The sequence below is a fragment of the Arachis ipaensis genome, chromosome B06, assembly GCF_000816755.2.
Source record: "Arachis ipaensis cultivar K30076 chromosome B06, Araip1.1, whole genome shotgun sequence".
In the NCBI taxonomy this organism is placed as follows: domain Eukaryota; kingdom Viridiplantae; phylum Streptophyta; class Magnoliopsida; order Fabales; family Fabaceae; genus Arachis; species Arachis ipaensis.
Genome location: NC_029790.2, coordinates 120,856,709 through 120,869,807, shown reverse-complemented (window position 1 = coordinate 120,869,807; position 13,099 = coordinate 120,856,709). Strand labels below are relative to the sequence as shown.

The 13,099-nt window shown below is 35.3% G+C and overlaps 2 protein-coding genes and 1 long non-coding RNA gene across 4 annotated transcripts; 2 read left to right on the top strand and 1 right to left on the bottom strand.

Moving 5' to 3' along the window:
- On the top strand, positions 1,728-3,217 carry LOC110264149. Of its 2 annotated transcripts, XR_002349883.1 has the most exons (4): positions 1,728-2,328; positions 2,438-2,535; positions 2,874-2,958; positions 3,042-3,217. XR_002349883.1 is itself a non-coding variant. In XM_021105831.1 (3 exons), exons 1-3 carry the CDS (start codon positions 2,378-2,380, stop codon positions 3,192-3,194), a joined length of 396 nt encoding a protein of 131 aa, XP_020961490.1. In that variant the 5' UTR covers positions 2,350-2,377; the 3' UTR covers positions 3,195-3,217. The 2 variants fall into 2 exon arrangements, 1 of the variants encoding a protein (XP_020961490.1); XM_021105831.1 differs by lacking the exon at positions 1,728-2,328 and having other exon boundaries at positions 2,350-2,535.
- On the top strand, positions 4,435-6,161 carry LOC110264148. The gene is made up of 4 exons (XR_002349882.1): positions 4,435-5,070; positions 5,185-5,254; positions 5,359-5,672; positions 5,822-6,161. It is a non-coding gene; the product is annotated as an uncharacterized LOC110264148 (long non-coding RNA).
- LOC107648416 (ferredoxin-dependent glutamate synthase, chloroplastic-like) lies at positions 10,253-12,163 on the bottom strand. Its single transcript, XM_016352287.2, has 4 exons — positions 12,043-12,163; positions 10,952-11,081; positions 10,589-10,647; positions 10,253-10,449 (listed from the first exon to the last, which is right to left on the bottom strand). The coding sequence occupies exons 2-4, from the start codon at positions 11,009-11,011 to the stop codon at positions 10,329-10,331; spliced, it is 240 nt and encodes a 79-aa protein (XP_016207773.1). The 5' UTR covers positions 11,012-11,081; positions 12,043-12,163; the 3' UTR covers positions 10,253-10,328.

Below are 13,099 nucleotides of genomic sequence, written 5' to 3'. Positions count from 1 at the left end.
GATTTTTGTCTCCTTGGTTTAGACGTTGTTATTTGCCTGTTGTTTTCTGTTGTTTGATACTGCATGCTCCACCTTAATGTGTTGAGCTCTTTTACTTTAAAAAAAAAAGATTTGTGGTATATAAAAAAATTTGTTCACTACTTCGGTCTATATTTTCTTTTAGATTTAATATATCAAATTCGTCATTGTATAATTTTATTTAAATCGGACGATTAGAATAAAAATATAAGGCCAAGAATATTAGATGCATTTAATAATTTTCTCAAATCTCAGATTTAGTTGTTATGTCACCTGAAATATAATTGTATATTTTGTGATGAATTATGTGATAAAATAATACTTCAAGTGTATATTAATTATTAAAGGCAATAACGGCCCAATAGACTTAAAAAAAGATTGCACTCATGGAGGACCACAGTGCCGTATCCAGGTTGAAGAAAAATCACATCAGAGATGGAGTCTGAGGACTTCCTTATAGTTGGTTGTGTCGTACGGTTATATCGTTTGTCACAATGATACTTTTAAGAGTGAAAAAAAATACAAATTTCATGCCCACAAAATTAAAGCATTACCTGAATAGTCAATGTATAGAAAGCACACTGTAAAAACTGTGTGATTTTTACTCATACCATTAACATATCAAACTGGTTTACTTTCTGTACTTTCTCATAGTGGTGGTCATGGAAGAAATCTAAACACTAACGTGACACCGGTATCACCTCAGGAAAGAAGTGATCGACCTAACTTTGGCACCTTTGCTGTGTAGAAACATTCTATTAGGAGACTCCTAATAGACTATACTCTCCAAACGACCTGAGAAGTATATGTTTGTTTCATATAAGCCAAGGTAAGTTTTTCGTGTCTTATTTAAAAATATCAAAGTTAGCAATAAAGACTTTCAAGTTGAATGTCATACATTTAGCCATCTCTGAACCTTGTTGAAGATCACTTGCATGAACCTTTTGACATCGATATGGTTTTAGAATGAGCCTCCTAAATAGAGTACTTATATTATTTTTCATTTTCCCTACCCAACACATTGGGCTAGCCCATATTGGTTCCATCCCCAAATTCTTATACATTTCGGGCTTAACATAACAACTGCCCAATAATATGGCTGTTTATTCATAACCCATGGCATGGAATTGGCTGCCGTTCCATTACATAAAAGTTGCAGCACCATTGGATTGATAAAAAAAATCATCAAAATTGCCCATTACACCAGCATCACAATCTGATGCGACCGTGCTCTCTAATAACACTGTGACCTTTAACCCTAAACCACCAAATACCGCCTTCAATTCCTCCTCCCTGTGCCTTCGTCCCCAAACCAAGACAATGACGCAACTTCATTGTGGGGATCTTTCACGGGTAGGGATTCTAATATTTTCCATTATACTATTTATGGAAGTTTTTGTTCGTACCTCTCGTGGATTTCAACTTACAGGCATGGACGCACCGAACCACCCACCGATTCATATATCTTCGGCAGATCAGATGGAGGACTTTAAAGACGGTCCAACTTTGTCTCGCGACTCTGCATCGAAGGCATCACCGGGGTCTCCAACATTTGATTCTCCGAAATCGTAAGTCTTGTTGAGTCTTATAATAATTTGTGTTGAAGCTCCAGTTAGATGAGAATTCTGATTTTCGTATCGAAGGATTTAGTCTCATTTGAAAAGTTTGTTATGATGCTACTGTGTTGATATCGTGACTAACANAATTTGGAGCGAAGGTCGCGCCTGAGATGCTGTCATCGTTGATTAGGAAAATGGATGGTATCCAGAGCCAGATAGACGACCTCAAGAAGTTTATCGCCAGTAGTCTCTCAACACTGAACTGGTGGAACTTCTGAAGCATGGCCTGACCAAGAACGTTGTCTTGCCTATTATAAGAAGCAATTCCGGAATGCCATGTAACTCCTCTGACATGAAGACTCCCACCCCTGCTGCCACCAAAAAACAAGCTAGGACAACACTGCGAACCTACAAGTGACGTCAGAAGCTGTCATCCTCCATCTTCGATGATCCAGACTATGTGCCCATCCCCACACCACCTTCCAGCCCGGAGGAAAGATATCATCACTTCAGGGGGACGGACAGCAGAAGCCATTCGGTGTCGAAAAGGAGACCTAAAACTGAACCTCCAAAGGGAAAAAGGAAATTGTTCAATGCTGCAAGAGGAAAGAACGGAACAAAAGAATCATGCCCCTACAACAGCAGTAGGGACATCCCTGTTGTGAAATGGGCTGAGTAGCAGAATTTCTTACAGGTTCGACATGTTGATAAGAGTAGATGGGCAAAGGAAGTCGGTTCCATCCTCCCAGCGGTAAAGATAACATCTTTATTTGTTATGTAATAGACAATGATCTGAGTTAATGTTTTTCATCGTTAATGAAGTAACTAACATAATTAGCTACATCCTTCACGGTGTGCAGGGCATGCCGATGACTTTTTTCCCGACCGAGGACATGCAAGTCGTTGGGCTTGACTTGGCAGCTGCTGCATATATCTTTAACAACGTCCTGGACCAAGAGTAAGCTTAACCCTGATAATTCTATCTTACTTTTGTCTCATCGCCTTCTGCTTGCACATGACGAATAGTGTTGGTTTCTTTTAGAGTCTATATGGATAGCATCAACTTGAGATGATAACAAAACTACTGGTTATGATTCAATTTCATTTTCTTGTGTTTTCGACAAGCAATTTACATATAGTTATCAGGATTTCTAATTCTATTAAATGTTGGCATTCATGTGAGAATTTCAACCTCAAGGTGTTCCACTTCTTGCTAATACTAAGTTGCTTCTATATGAATTCGTGTGGTGTTTCCAACTTAACTGGCCACAACCTACTAACCAATTTAATTTGTAGTGAGCTGCTTGTTCCTAACCCTCACTGTGCCGTCACACGTGGGGCATTGAGGACCCTTGAGCCTGGAAAGCTCATTGTGGACGACGTAAGTCTCTATTTCCATATAACCATGTATCACTGCTATCAATTTGTTGTGCAATCCATTAAGAATATGGTGCTGCCTAATAGGTTCTGATACTGCTGGCCTCAATGCTTACTCAAAGCTCGAGCAGAGTTCAATGGTTCTTGCCAACAACCCTCACGGTTAGTTTTGTACTTTGTCTCTCTCTATACTTATGTAGGATAATGTTCAACAGGAAATTTATCAGATGTGTGTTCTAGGCTAATTCAATTGATGTCTTCGTGTATGTTAAAAGTTGCCATGATGGACAACTTAGGCGGATCTTGAAAAAAATATTTATGTATGCCAAATATATATGTAGTTATTAATTAGAGGTAAAAGTATTTATATTTAAATTAAATATGTCAATTCTTTTAATTTTTAATCATGAGGAATGCTAGGAGCCAGCAATTTTGGTGTTTTGTAACCATCAATTGGCCATCAATAATGTTTTTAATGGTGTGAGATTACATCTAATGGTGGGAGATCACTCAGTTTTGTTTTGATGGTTAAATGTTGGCCAGAAAACACAAAAGTTGCTGGCCCCCTAGACTTTTTCTTTAATCATTATGAATTATAATTACATGATTGTAATTAACAGATAAACAGTTCCGAACCATAATAGCATTTTGAGCTATATTTTTGGTCCGTTGACATTGCTTTCTGCTGAATATTAAAGACAGAAAAATATAAAATGATAAACTCATAATCGAACATCATTAAACGTATTAGAGATTATGACACTGTTTACCCTATTGTGCGACATATTTTGAGGATGACATTCATAACCATAGGATTAGACTTATTTAGATAATATATATTGCTTATTTAACAAATCATGTCCCATTAAATCATCTATTTTATAGTTTATTTATTATTTTGTAGTTAGATTTTTAGTGTTAAAATCATCATGATTTAATCAAATTCGCTTATCGTACGAATCATAATCTGGAAAAAGAATTTACGTACCACAAATTAATTATAACATAAAATCAAGATCTAGATAACTATAAATAAAAAAGATAAATATTTAATTATACTAGCAATGTCTAATAATTGTGAAATGTATTAACCAAAATTCTGTATTCTGCAGCAAATTGCTACGGGTCGCGGATAGATGCCATGGGCTACTGTGGAGGCTATACGCAAAGCTTTCATGGGGATGGCTAACAACGTGTGCAAGGCATGTAATTTTTAAATTATCTGGAGTACGCACGCTCCTGGTGCTTGAGTTGGTTATATTACTTTGCTAAATTAAATAAGAAAATTTTAAATTTAAACATAATTTACCTTTGTTATTTTTGAAAACAAACAAATCTTCATGATGACATTACCCTTCTCTTTGTCTCTTATTCACTGCGGCAGCTACTCACCTAGATTTCTCCTTCTTAATTTTATATATCAAGTTGCATGTATATTATGTTTGTGAAGCACATCCTTTATTGTTTGAATTTGCATAGATATGAAATTGGAACTATAAATTGCAGCTGATTGTATTGTTTTTTTTTCAAGTAACATGAGATTCATGGGATTGGTAGATGAGGAAGAGTTGAACTGTGATCTTAAATAGGTTTTTACTATGTTACAGCTGAACTAGAGTATTCATTAGTATATCTCAGTGTATGTGTTCTTGTGTCTATGAGAATTTCTTTATGATTTTATTTTTTACTATGTGGGACAATCAACAGATGTTTCCTAAATGCGTTGTTTACGAAGTTAGTATTTACAAATTTTTGCCCCCATTTGGTCCGACAACCACTGGTTCCTGCTGGTTGTGGACATTGTTGGTAAGGAGCTAGTGTATCTGGATTCACTGAAACCTGCTGCCCGATTTAGGGCCAAAAGGATTAGGCTGATTAAGAAAGTGGTACGAAATGTACTCCGTATGCATCCTCTTTGTGGCCTATTTGTTCTTTATAAATTGCGTGTATTCTGAATGTAATAACGACTCTACTTATGTCCTACCACGTGTTCAGGCAATTTTCTTAGAAGAATACTTGATGATGACTCATGGTACGAAAACCCAACTGATGAGAGGTTACTAATAAGTGACTACAAGCTTTATGAGCCAAAAGTTGTCGAACAAGACGATCGAAGGTATGAGATAAGGGGATTTCATTTATTCATCACAATCACAATGAATTTATTTAAGTGGATACACGAGACTTTAAGTTTGTTTTACATATGAACCTTAAAATCTCCATGTTACAGCAACGACTACGGAATGTATGTAGCTCAGTGGATGATATTATACCACCTTTGGAGCTCTTATGACATTGCGGTAAGCGATGTTATTGCATAAACTGTTTTACCTAGTTCCATACCATTGAACAATGTATCGAATTTCATGTGGAATGCGCTGATAAAATGCTAACTGTGATGCAGAAGGTGAGCTACTATAGTAGGATGAGGCTTGGCATCGACATGGTTCTTAAGTACCACAACGAGAACCATATGCCAATGATAGAATCGGCGATAGAGTATTGGAGGACCTTCACGAGGGATCCTCCAATTACGAAATGAACCTGCAGTCGTCGATTTAACTCTTTTTGGGAGCAGCTACGATAATACAAGGCCGAAGAAATGAATCCATTTTGGAAGTACTTAATTTTGAAGTTCAACCCCCTGCGATGGATGAGCCCTCACACAAAGACATGAAGATATATGATGCAAAAGCTTTTTCTCCCATGCATATGAAGGTACTTCTAAAATTATGGTCTAACAATTTTGACTGACACGATTTGCCCCCTCCATCTTGGGTGCAAGAGGTGGCTATTTTTGGTTTTATTGAGGTTCTCATTCACCCTTTTGTTACCTTCATGCTGACCATTGAGGCGGTTGATAACAGGTAACCATGTTGAAAGATTTAACGTAGTAGTTGTATTGCTGGGAAGTGGAGCAGCATCCCCTGCATTAATCCAGAAATGCTGGTGCATAGTTCATTGTCCTACTCTCCTCCCTAGAAATAGCTTTCCCTAGTGGAAAAGACGACAAAGCTATGCTCAGACTTGTGTTTTGCAACTTTATTTCGGACCTATTTTACTTGAGCTACTACTTGATGTAAGGTGCTAAACAATTGTAGGCACACTTTATGTTTTCTTACATGATGCACTGAATGTTGGATCAGGATTCGGTGGTTCCAGAACGTTTGGACCACTAAATGGTCCCATAACAAAACATGTTTTTTAAGGTTTTTTAATAATTGCTAAATAGTCCTTTTTTAAATTTAATTACAAATTAACCCCATATATTTTATTTAATTATAAAAACGATTTTTTATTTTATAAATAATTATTTTAACCAAAATCTATCATCTTTATTAACAATTAAGAACAAAAATAATAACGAATTAGATCTTCCATTGATCCTAATAAATTTTTTGGCCATTCCAATCGATTAAAATATTAAATTTGATCTGTCACGTTCGTGAGGAGTCATGAAATCGTGTTTCGTTGAAAACCAATCGATTGGATTTCAGTTTATCACTAAACAATCGATTGTAAATTGCTGGGAAGCATGGTTTTGCATAAATCAATCGATTGGTCATAGTAACCAATCGATTGAACAATGAATTAAATGTGGAATTTATGTAAATCAATCGATTGTTTAGGATTTTCAATCGATTGATTTCTTCAAAACAATCGATTGGTCTCACTATTCAATCAATTGGTTATGGCTAAAAATCGATTGAACTTTGCACGTGACTTCTAATTCAATCGATTGGTTTGAAACTCTTATATTCCTTCAATAGGTAATCTACAATAAGTTAAGTATACTACTTATGGAATAAACCTCTCTATGCACTTGTTGGTGTAATCGATCTTTTCCATTCCACTAGACGCCGCAAAAATTGCTCAACCTGAACATATTGGTTGGGCAAGGATGTTCAGATTCACCATAATACAAAAAAATACTATATTTATAAGATAATAATTATTTGTTGGAACTTGCCTCTGCTGGATGTTTCAAGGTGTATGAAGTTTATGTGTCTTTTGGAACTCTAGAAACAAGATTTCCAATCCCTTGACCTCTGTTGCGCAAAACCTGATGATGATTATGGTAGTCAGTTAGATATGTAATACAAGTAGTGTAATTAATTAAATATCAATAAGTTTGATTATTTATTTTTATGTTAAAAGCGTTAAAAGCATCCTCGTCTGTACGATCATCGCCAATATAAATTGGGAAAACATCATCGGAATTGTCATATCTCAAGCAGTTTTCTTCCTTGGGTTAGCTTCAGTTTCGGGTACTCATTGAGCACCAATCAAACTTGAAGCGCCAATGCAGCCCAACACTGACGAAAAAACAGAGGGTGTAACCAATCAATGAATAGTCTAGGATAATTAAAAAATGAAAATTGATAGGGTTGAGTCACTATAACTATAGTACATTCTCATGAACACAACGAATGTGAACGAACAAACAGACTGAAATCATTTCCCTGTAACAAATGAACGAAATCACAGCAAGCAAGGTAGGTAGGAAGAAAGAAGTAGTGACTTAAAGAAAACATTATTAAAGTAAAGGAGATGAAGAAATTAGGTACTACCTTGAGGGGAAAGTCTCCACAATCGATTGAAGTTTCAAACCAATCGATTGAATTAGAAGTTACGTGCAAAGTTCAATCGATTTTTAGCCATAACCAATCGATTGAATAGTGAGACCAATCGATTGTTTTGAAGAAATCAATCGATTGAAAATCCTAAACAATCGATTGAATTTCATAAATTCCACATTTAATTCATTGTTCAATCGATTGGTTACTATGACCAATCGATTGATTTATGCAAAACCATGCTTCCCAGCAATTTGCAATCGATTGTTTAGTGATAAACTGAAATTCAATCGATTGGTTTTCAATGAAACACGATTTCATGACTCCTCACGAACGTGACAAATCAAATTTAATATTTTAATCGATTAGAATGGCCAAAAAATTTATTAGGATCAATGGAAGATCTAATTCGTTATTGTTTTTNATTTATGTAAATCAATCGATTGTTTAGGATTTTCAATCGATTGATTTCTTCAAAACAATCGATTGGTCTCACTATTCAATCGATTGGTTATGGCTAAAAATCGATTGAACTTTGCACGTGACTTCTAATTCAATCGATTGGTTTGAAACTCTTATATTCCTTAAATAGGTAATCTACAATAAGTTAAGTATACTACTTATGGAATAAATCTCTCTATGCACTTGTTGGTGTAATCGATCTTTTCCATTCAACTAGACGCCGCAAAAATTGCTCAACCTGAACATATTGGTTGGGCAAGGATGTTCAGATTCACCATAATACAAAAAAAAAAAATACTATATTTATAAGATAATAATTATTTGTTGGAACTTGCCTCTGCTGGATCTTTCAATGTGTATGAAGTTTATGTGTCTTTTGGAACTCTAGAAACAAGATTCCCAATCCCTTGACCTCTGTTGCGCAAAACCTGATGATGATTATGGTAGTCAGTTAGATATGTAATACAAGTAGTGTAATTAATTAAATATCAATAAGTTTGATTATTTATTTTTACGTTAAAAGCATCCTCGTCCGTACGATCATCGCCAATATAAATTGGGAAAACGTCATCGGAATTGTCATATCTCAAGCAGTTTTCTTCCTTGGGTTAGCTTCAGTTTCAGGTACTCATTGAGTACCAATCAAACTTGAAGCGCCAATGCAGCCCAACACTGACGAAAAAACAAAGGGTGTAACCAATCAATGAATAGTCTAGGATAATTTAAAAATGAAAATTGATAGGGTTGAGTCACTATAACTATAGTACATTCTCATGAACACAACGAATGTGAACGAACAAATAAACTAAAATCATTTCCCTGCAACAAATGAACGAAATCACAGCAAGCAAGGTAGGTAGGAAGAAAGAAGTAGTGACTTAAAGAAAACATTATTAAAGTAAAGGAGATGAAGAAATTAGGTATTACCTTGATGGGAAAGTCTCCACAATCGATTGAAGTTTCAAACCAATCGATTGAATTAGAAGTTACGTGCAAAGTTCAATCGATTTTTAGCCATAACCAATCGATTGAATAGTGAGACCAATCGATTGTTTTGAAGAAATCAATCGATTGAAAATCCTAAACAATCGATTGAATTACATAAATTCCACATTTAATTCATTGTTCAATTGATTGGTTACTATGACCAATCGATTGATTTATGCAAACCATGCTTCCCAGCAATTTGCAATCGATTGTTTAGTGATAAACTGAAATTCAATTAATTGGTTTGATAGTCCAATCGATTGGTTTTCAATGAAACACGATTTCATGACTCCTCACGAACGTGACAGATCAAATTTAATATTTTAATCGATTAGAATGGCCAAAAAATTTATTAGGATCAATGGAAGATCTAATTCTTTATTGTTTTTGTTCTTGATTGTTAATAAAGATAATAGATTTTGGTTAAAATAATTATTTATAAAATAAAAAATCATTTTTATAATTAAATAAAATATATGGAGTTAATTTGTAATTAAATTTAAAAAATGACTATTTAGCAATTATTAAAAAACCTTAAAAAACATGTTTTGTTATGGGACCATTTAATGGTCCACATAAATTAACATAACTTTTGAGTCTCAGATAGTATAAAGCCTTTTGGACAAAAATTATCTAGTATAAATTACGAGATAAGTCTCAATGTAGTCCCTGAAGTTGCACTCGAGCCTCATAGTAGTCCCTGAACTTAAAAGTTCCTCAAAGTCATCCCCAAACTTGCACTCCGGGACTCAAAGTTGTCCTTCCGGCAATTTCTGGACACCTGGCGCAACCGGAAAGCTGAGCTAGCAACCTTCGTGACACGTGGGCTTTACAACGGCTAGCTAATGTGGTAGAGTAAACTCTCCCACATCAATTTGGTCCCTCAGTTGAAGTTAAAACCCTAATCCCCAAATTTGAAGGCCACAGTGCTCACTCTATTCTCTTCTCCTCGGTTCTGTGTTCTTGTCTTCTCCATCTTTGAAGCCCGACGGTTATGGCAACCACGAGCTATGGCATAAGTACATAGATATCACACAATTGTGGCATAGGATTTACCCAATTGTTATGAAACTAGGTAGTGTATATTGGATAGAAATAGTGCCACGATACAAAAATTATGTAATTATGTAGCAGAGGAACTTCGATGAACAAAGCTGAAAACCACTCGAGCAATTTATTTATTTTTCCACTGTAACTCTTAAAATGGTGCCTAATGATGTTAGTATATGGCATTGCGTTAAACATAGATCTTGAGGGAACCATGCTTTTCACAGAATATAGAATGTAAAGCCTTTCAACGGAGCAAAGTTAGCTTTTGTATCTTCAATAGCTATCTGCCTACATATCTTCATTTCCAGAATGAAGAAGTGCCATTTAATCCCCCAATTTTTGACATACTTCCTCTGAATGCAAGATCGACAACTTCCTTTCCTAATCCATAGATTTCAAAAATATGTGCACCGCAATAACTGCATACATGGAAGTAATTAACAAATTGACTTGTCAAAAAAAGCATAAGCATGATATCCTTAAGGAAGGATAAGAATCAAAACACAAGAAAATACTATTTTCTTTTGACCCTTCAGCTCTTTAACATAAATCACATACCTTGAAAGCAATGAGATCCCCATTTTGGAAAGAATTTTAAGAAGACCCGCTTTTACAGCCTAAAATTCATACAAATGCAAGATAATTTGCTATCAGAGATCACATTCTTTTATTAAGAACTAATTAACAGAAAGAAGGAAATGTCACCATGAAGCAGAACAAAATTTCTTCTCTTAAACATCAAGGTTAGAATTTTGATATTCTTGTTTTTTGAGACTTATTATGTTAGCAGCCTTGACTGGCTAATGGCAGTTGGTACTATACTTGACCTAGATTATTGGTATATATAAGTGTATTAGGACAATGTTGTATCAACCCACATCATATCTTAAGTAGTCTTTCAGTTTGAAGATGATCACTAACCTTGGAGTAATTATTCTGGGCCTGCTCAATTGAGACAGTAGGCATCTTTCCATTCCTCATCAGGTTTACAGTTTTGTTACTCAAACGCCACTGTCGACATGTCTCCAATGCCAAGTATGGACAGACAGCACTAAAAAATGAAATTAGAAACATCATGATGTGCTCAATAAGATAGAGGCAAGCGAAATGGTTCACAGTTTCCACTGCTCCCAACAACTCACGCAAGGTGGACCTATCTATAGTCACACCAGCAAACAGTGGTTCATGGGAAAACCAAAAACTCAGTTTTATTCCAGTTTAAATGAGAATTGGCTTCTTGACAAGGGTGAGAATACAACTGTGTTATAATTGGCAAACTAATAAGCTAAGACAAAAAATGAAAAATAGATAATAGAACACTAGTCCAATTTAAGAACACTAGCTAATCCTAACTTAAAAAATGTCTTGAATGCAATGCGGATGACGAAAAATTGTGAGGATAAGTAAGAAACAAAAATGATATCCATTGTAAGTAAATACAAGCTAAAGATTTCATCCATCTGGTGACCTTTAAGGATCCGATTTAACCATTTGTATGATTTAAACAGAACTTAATAATACACAAATGGCTTGATCAGGACAACCCATCAAATTGCTCTTTCGAAGTAAAGGCATGAGAACATCAGTAAAATTCAGACAGTTTTTCACCAATAATTTTTTTCATTAAACAAATCTTCAAAACATAGCAACAAGTACGACCATCAATTTGATTAAAGAATCAAGTAAACTTCTACAATTAAGAAACAAAACCAGCACAAATCAACATTAATCAGAATAAAAACTAGAAAAAGGAAAATTGATGAAAGTTTCAATGAGCTGCACTACAGAAGACTGAGAAATAACATCAGGTATCATTTCTGATTTGAATTTTTCCTTTTTTTTCCACCGTAACAAACCTAGTAACTAATCAAACCCTAGCACAGAGCCCAAAACAGAGGCGTTCATAGCCGCAGATTGCATTCAAAAGAAACGGTCTGAACATTGGTGAATGTTAAATTAACAACAACATCAAAACACAGAGAAAGCACATATTTTTTTCATTTTCGGCTTACCTGTGTCAGAGAAACTAGCCTTCCCAACTCTGTGTATGAAGGAGATGACAACAGCGATGCTCCATGGCCTGAGTTTTCGACTGAAATCGGTGCGGTTAATATAATCGCACATGCGCCATTGGTGACTGTCTCGGAGAAGAAGAAACCTCACTCTCTGTTGTGTTTGTTTTGTGTTTTCAGAGGAGGGAGGAAGGAGGAAGGAGGAAGGAAGCTTTCAGCATGAAACGACGTCGTTTCATCTCATTTTGGTGCCACAGCCAAAATGGCGTCGTTTCAATAAGGCCCACGTGTCACGAAGGCTGCCAGCTCAGCTTTCCGGTTGTGCCAGGTGTCCAGAAATTGCCGGAAGGATAACTTTGAGTCCCGGAGTGCAAGTTCGGGGATGACTTTGAGGAACTTTTAAGTTCAGGGACTACTATGAGGCTCGAGTGCAACTTCAGGGACTACATTGAGGCTTATGTTAGGTACCAGACAAATGACACAGCAAAATATAGAGATGAAAAATTAGAAATTTGTATAAAATATGGAATAATTGAATAACTTTTTTTGAGAATTACAACTTCTCTCTATCACAAGGAGACTACAATAACACTCTCTCTTGACAAAAGGAGAACACACTTCTCTCTCTATATATAGGAGAAAACTACTCAAAGAAATATTATGTTATTCTATCTGGATGACTTGATTGAAATGAATTAAAGAAAAACTCAATTTATAGGTGAGTCTCTTCAATATGAACCATCCGTCCATTAGAGGTATATAATTCTTCTCTTTTTCAACCACTAAAATTCTAAGGTTATAAACTAAGATTGTTTATTACCTCTCATTTTATTTAGTTATTATTTATTTATATATTTTCTAAAATTAGCTTTACTAATTTTCACAATCTCCCACTTAAAGCTAATTTTGATAAATTTTCAAAATTCATATTGCTCATGTATTCCATAGGCCGTACGAGGATCTACACCATTCAAACTTTTCTGTGTTGATTGGTTTTGTCATGGCATCTACTAGGTTATCTTTAGTGTGAATCTTCTGCATATCAACACTTCCTTCT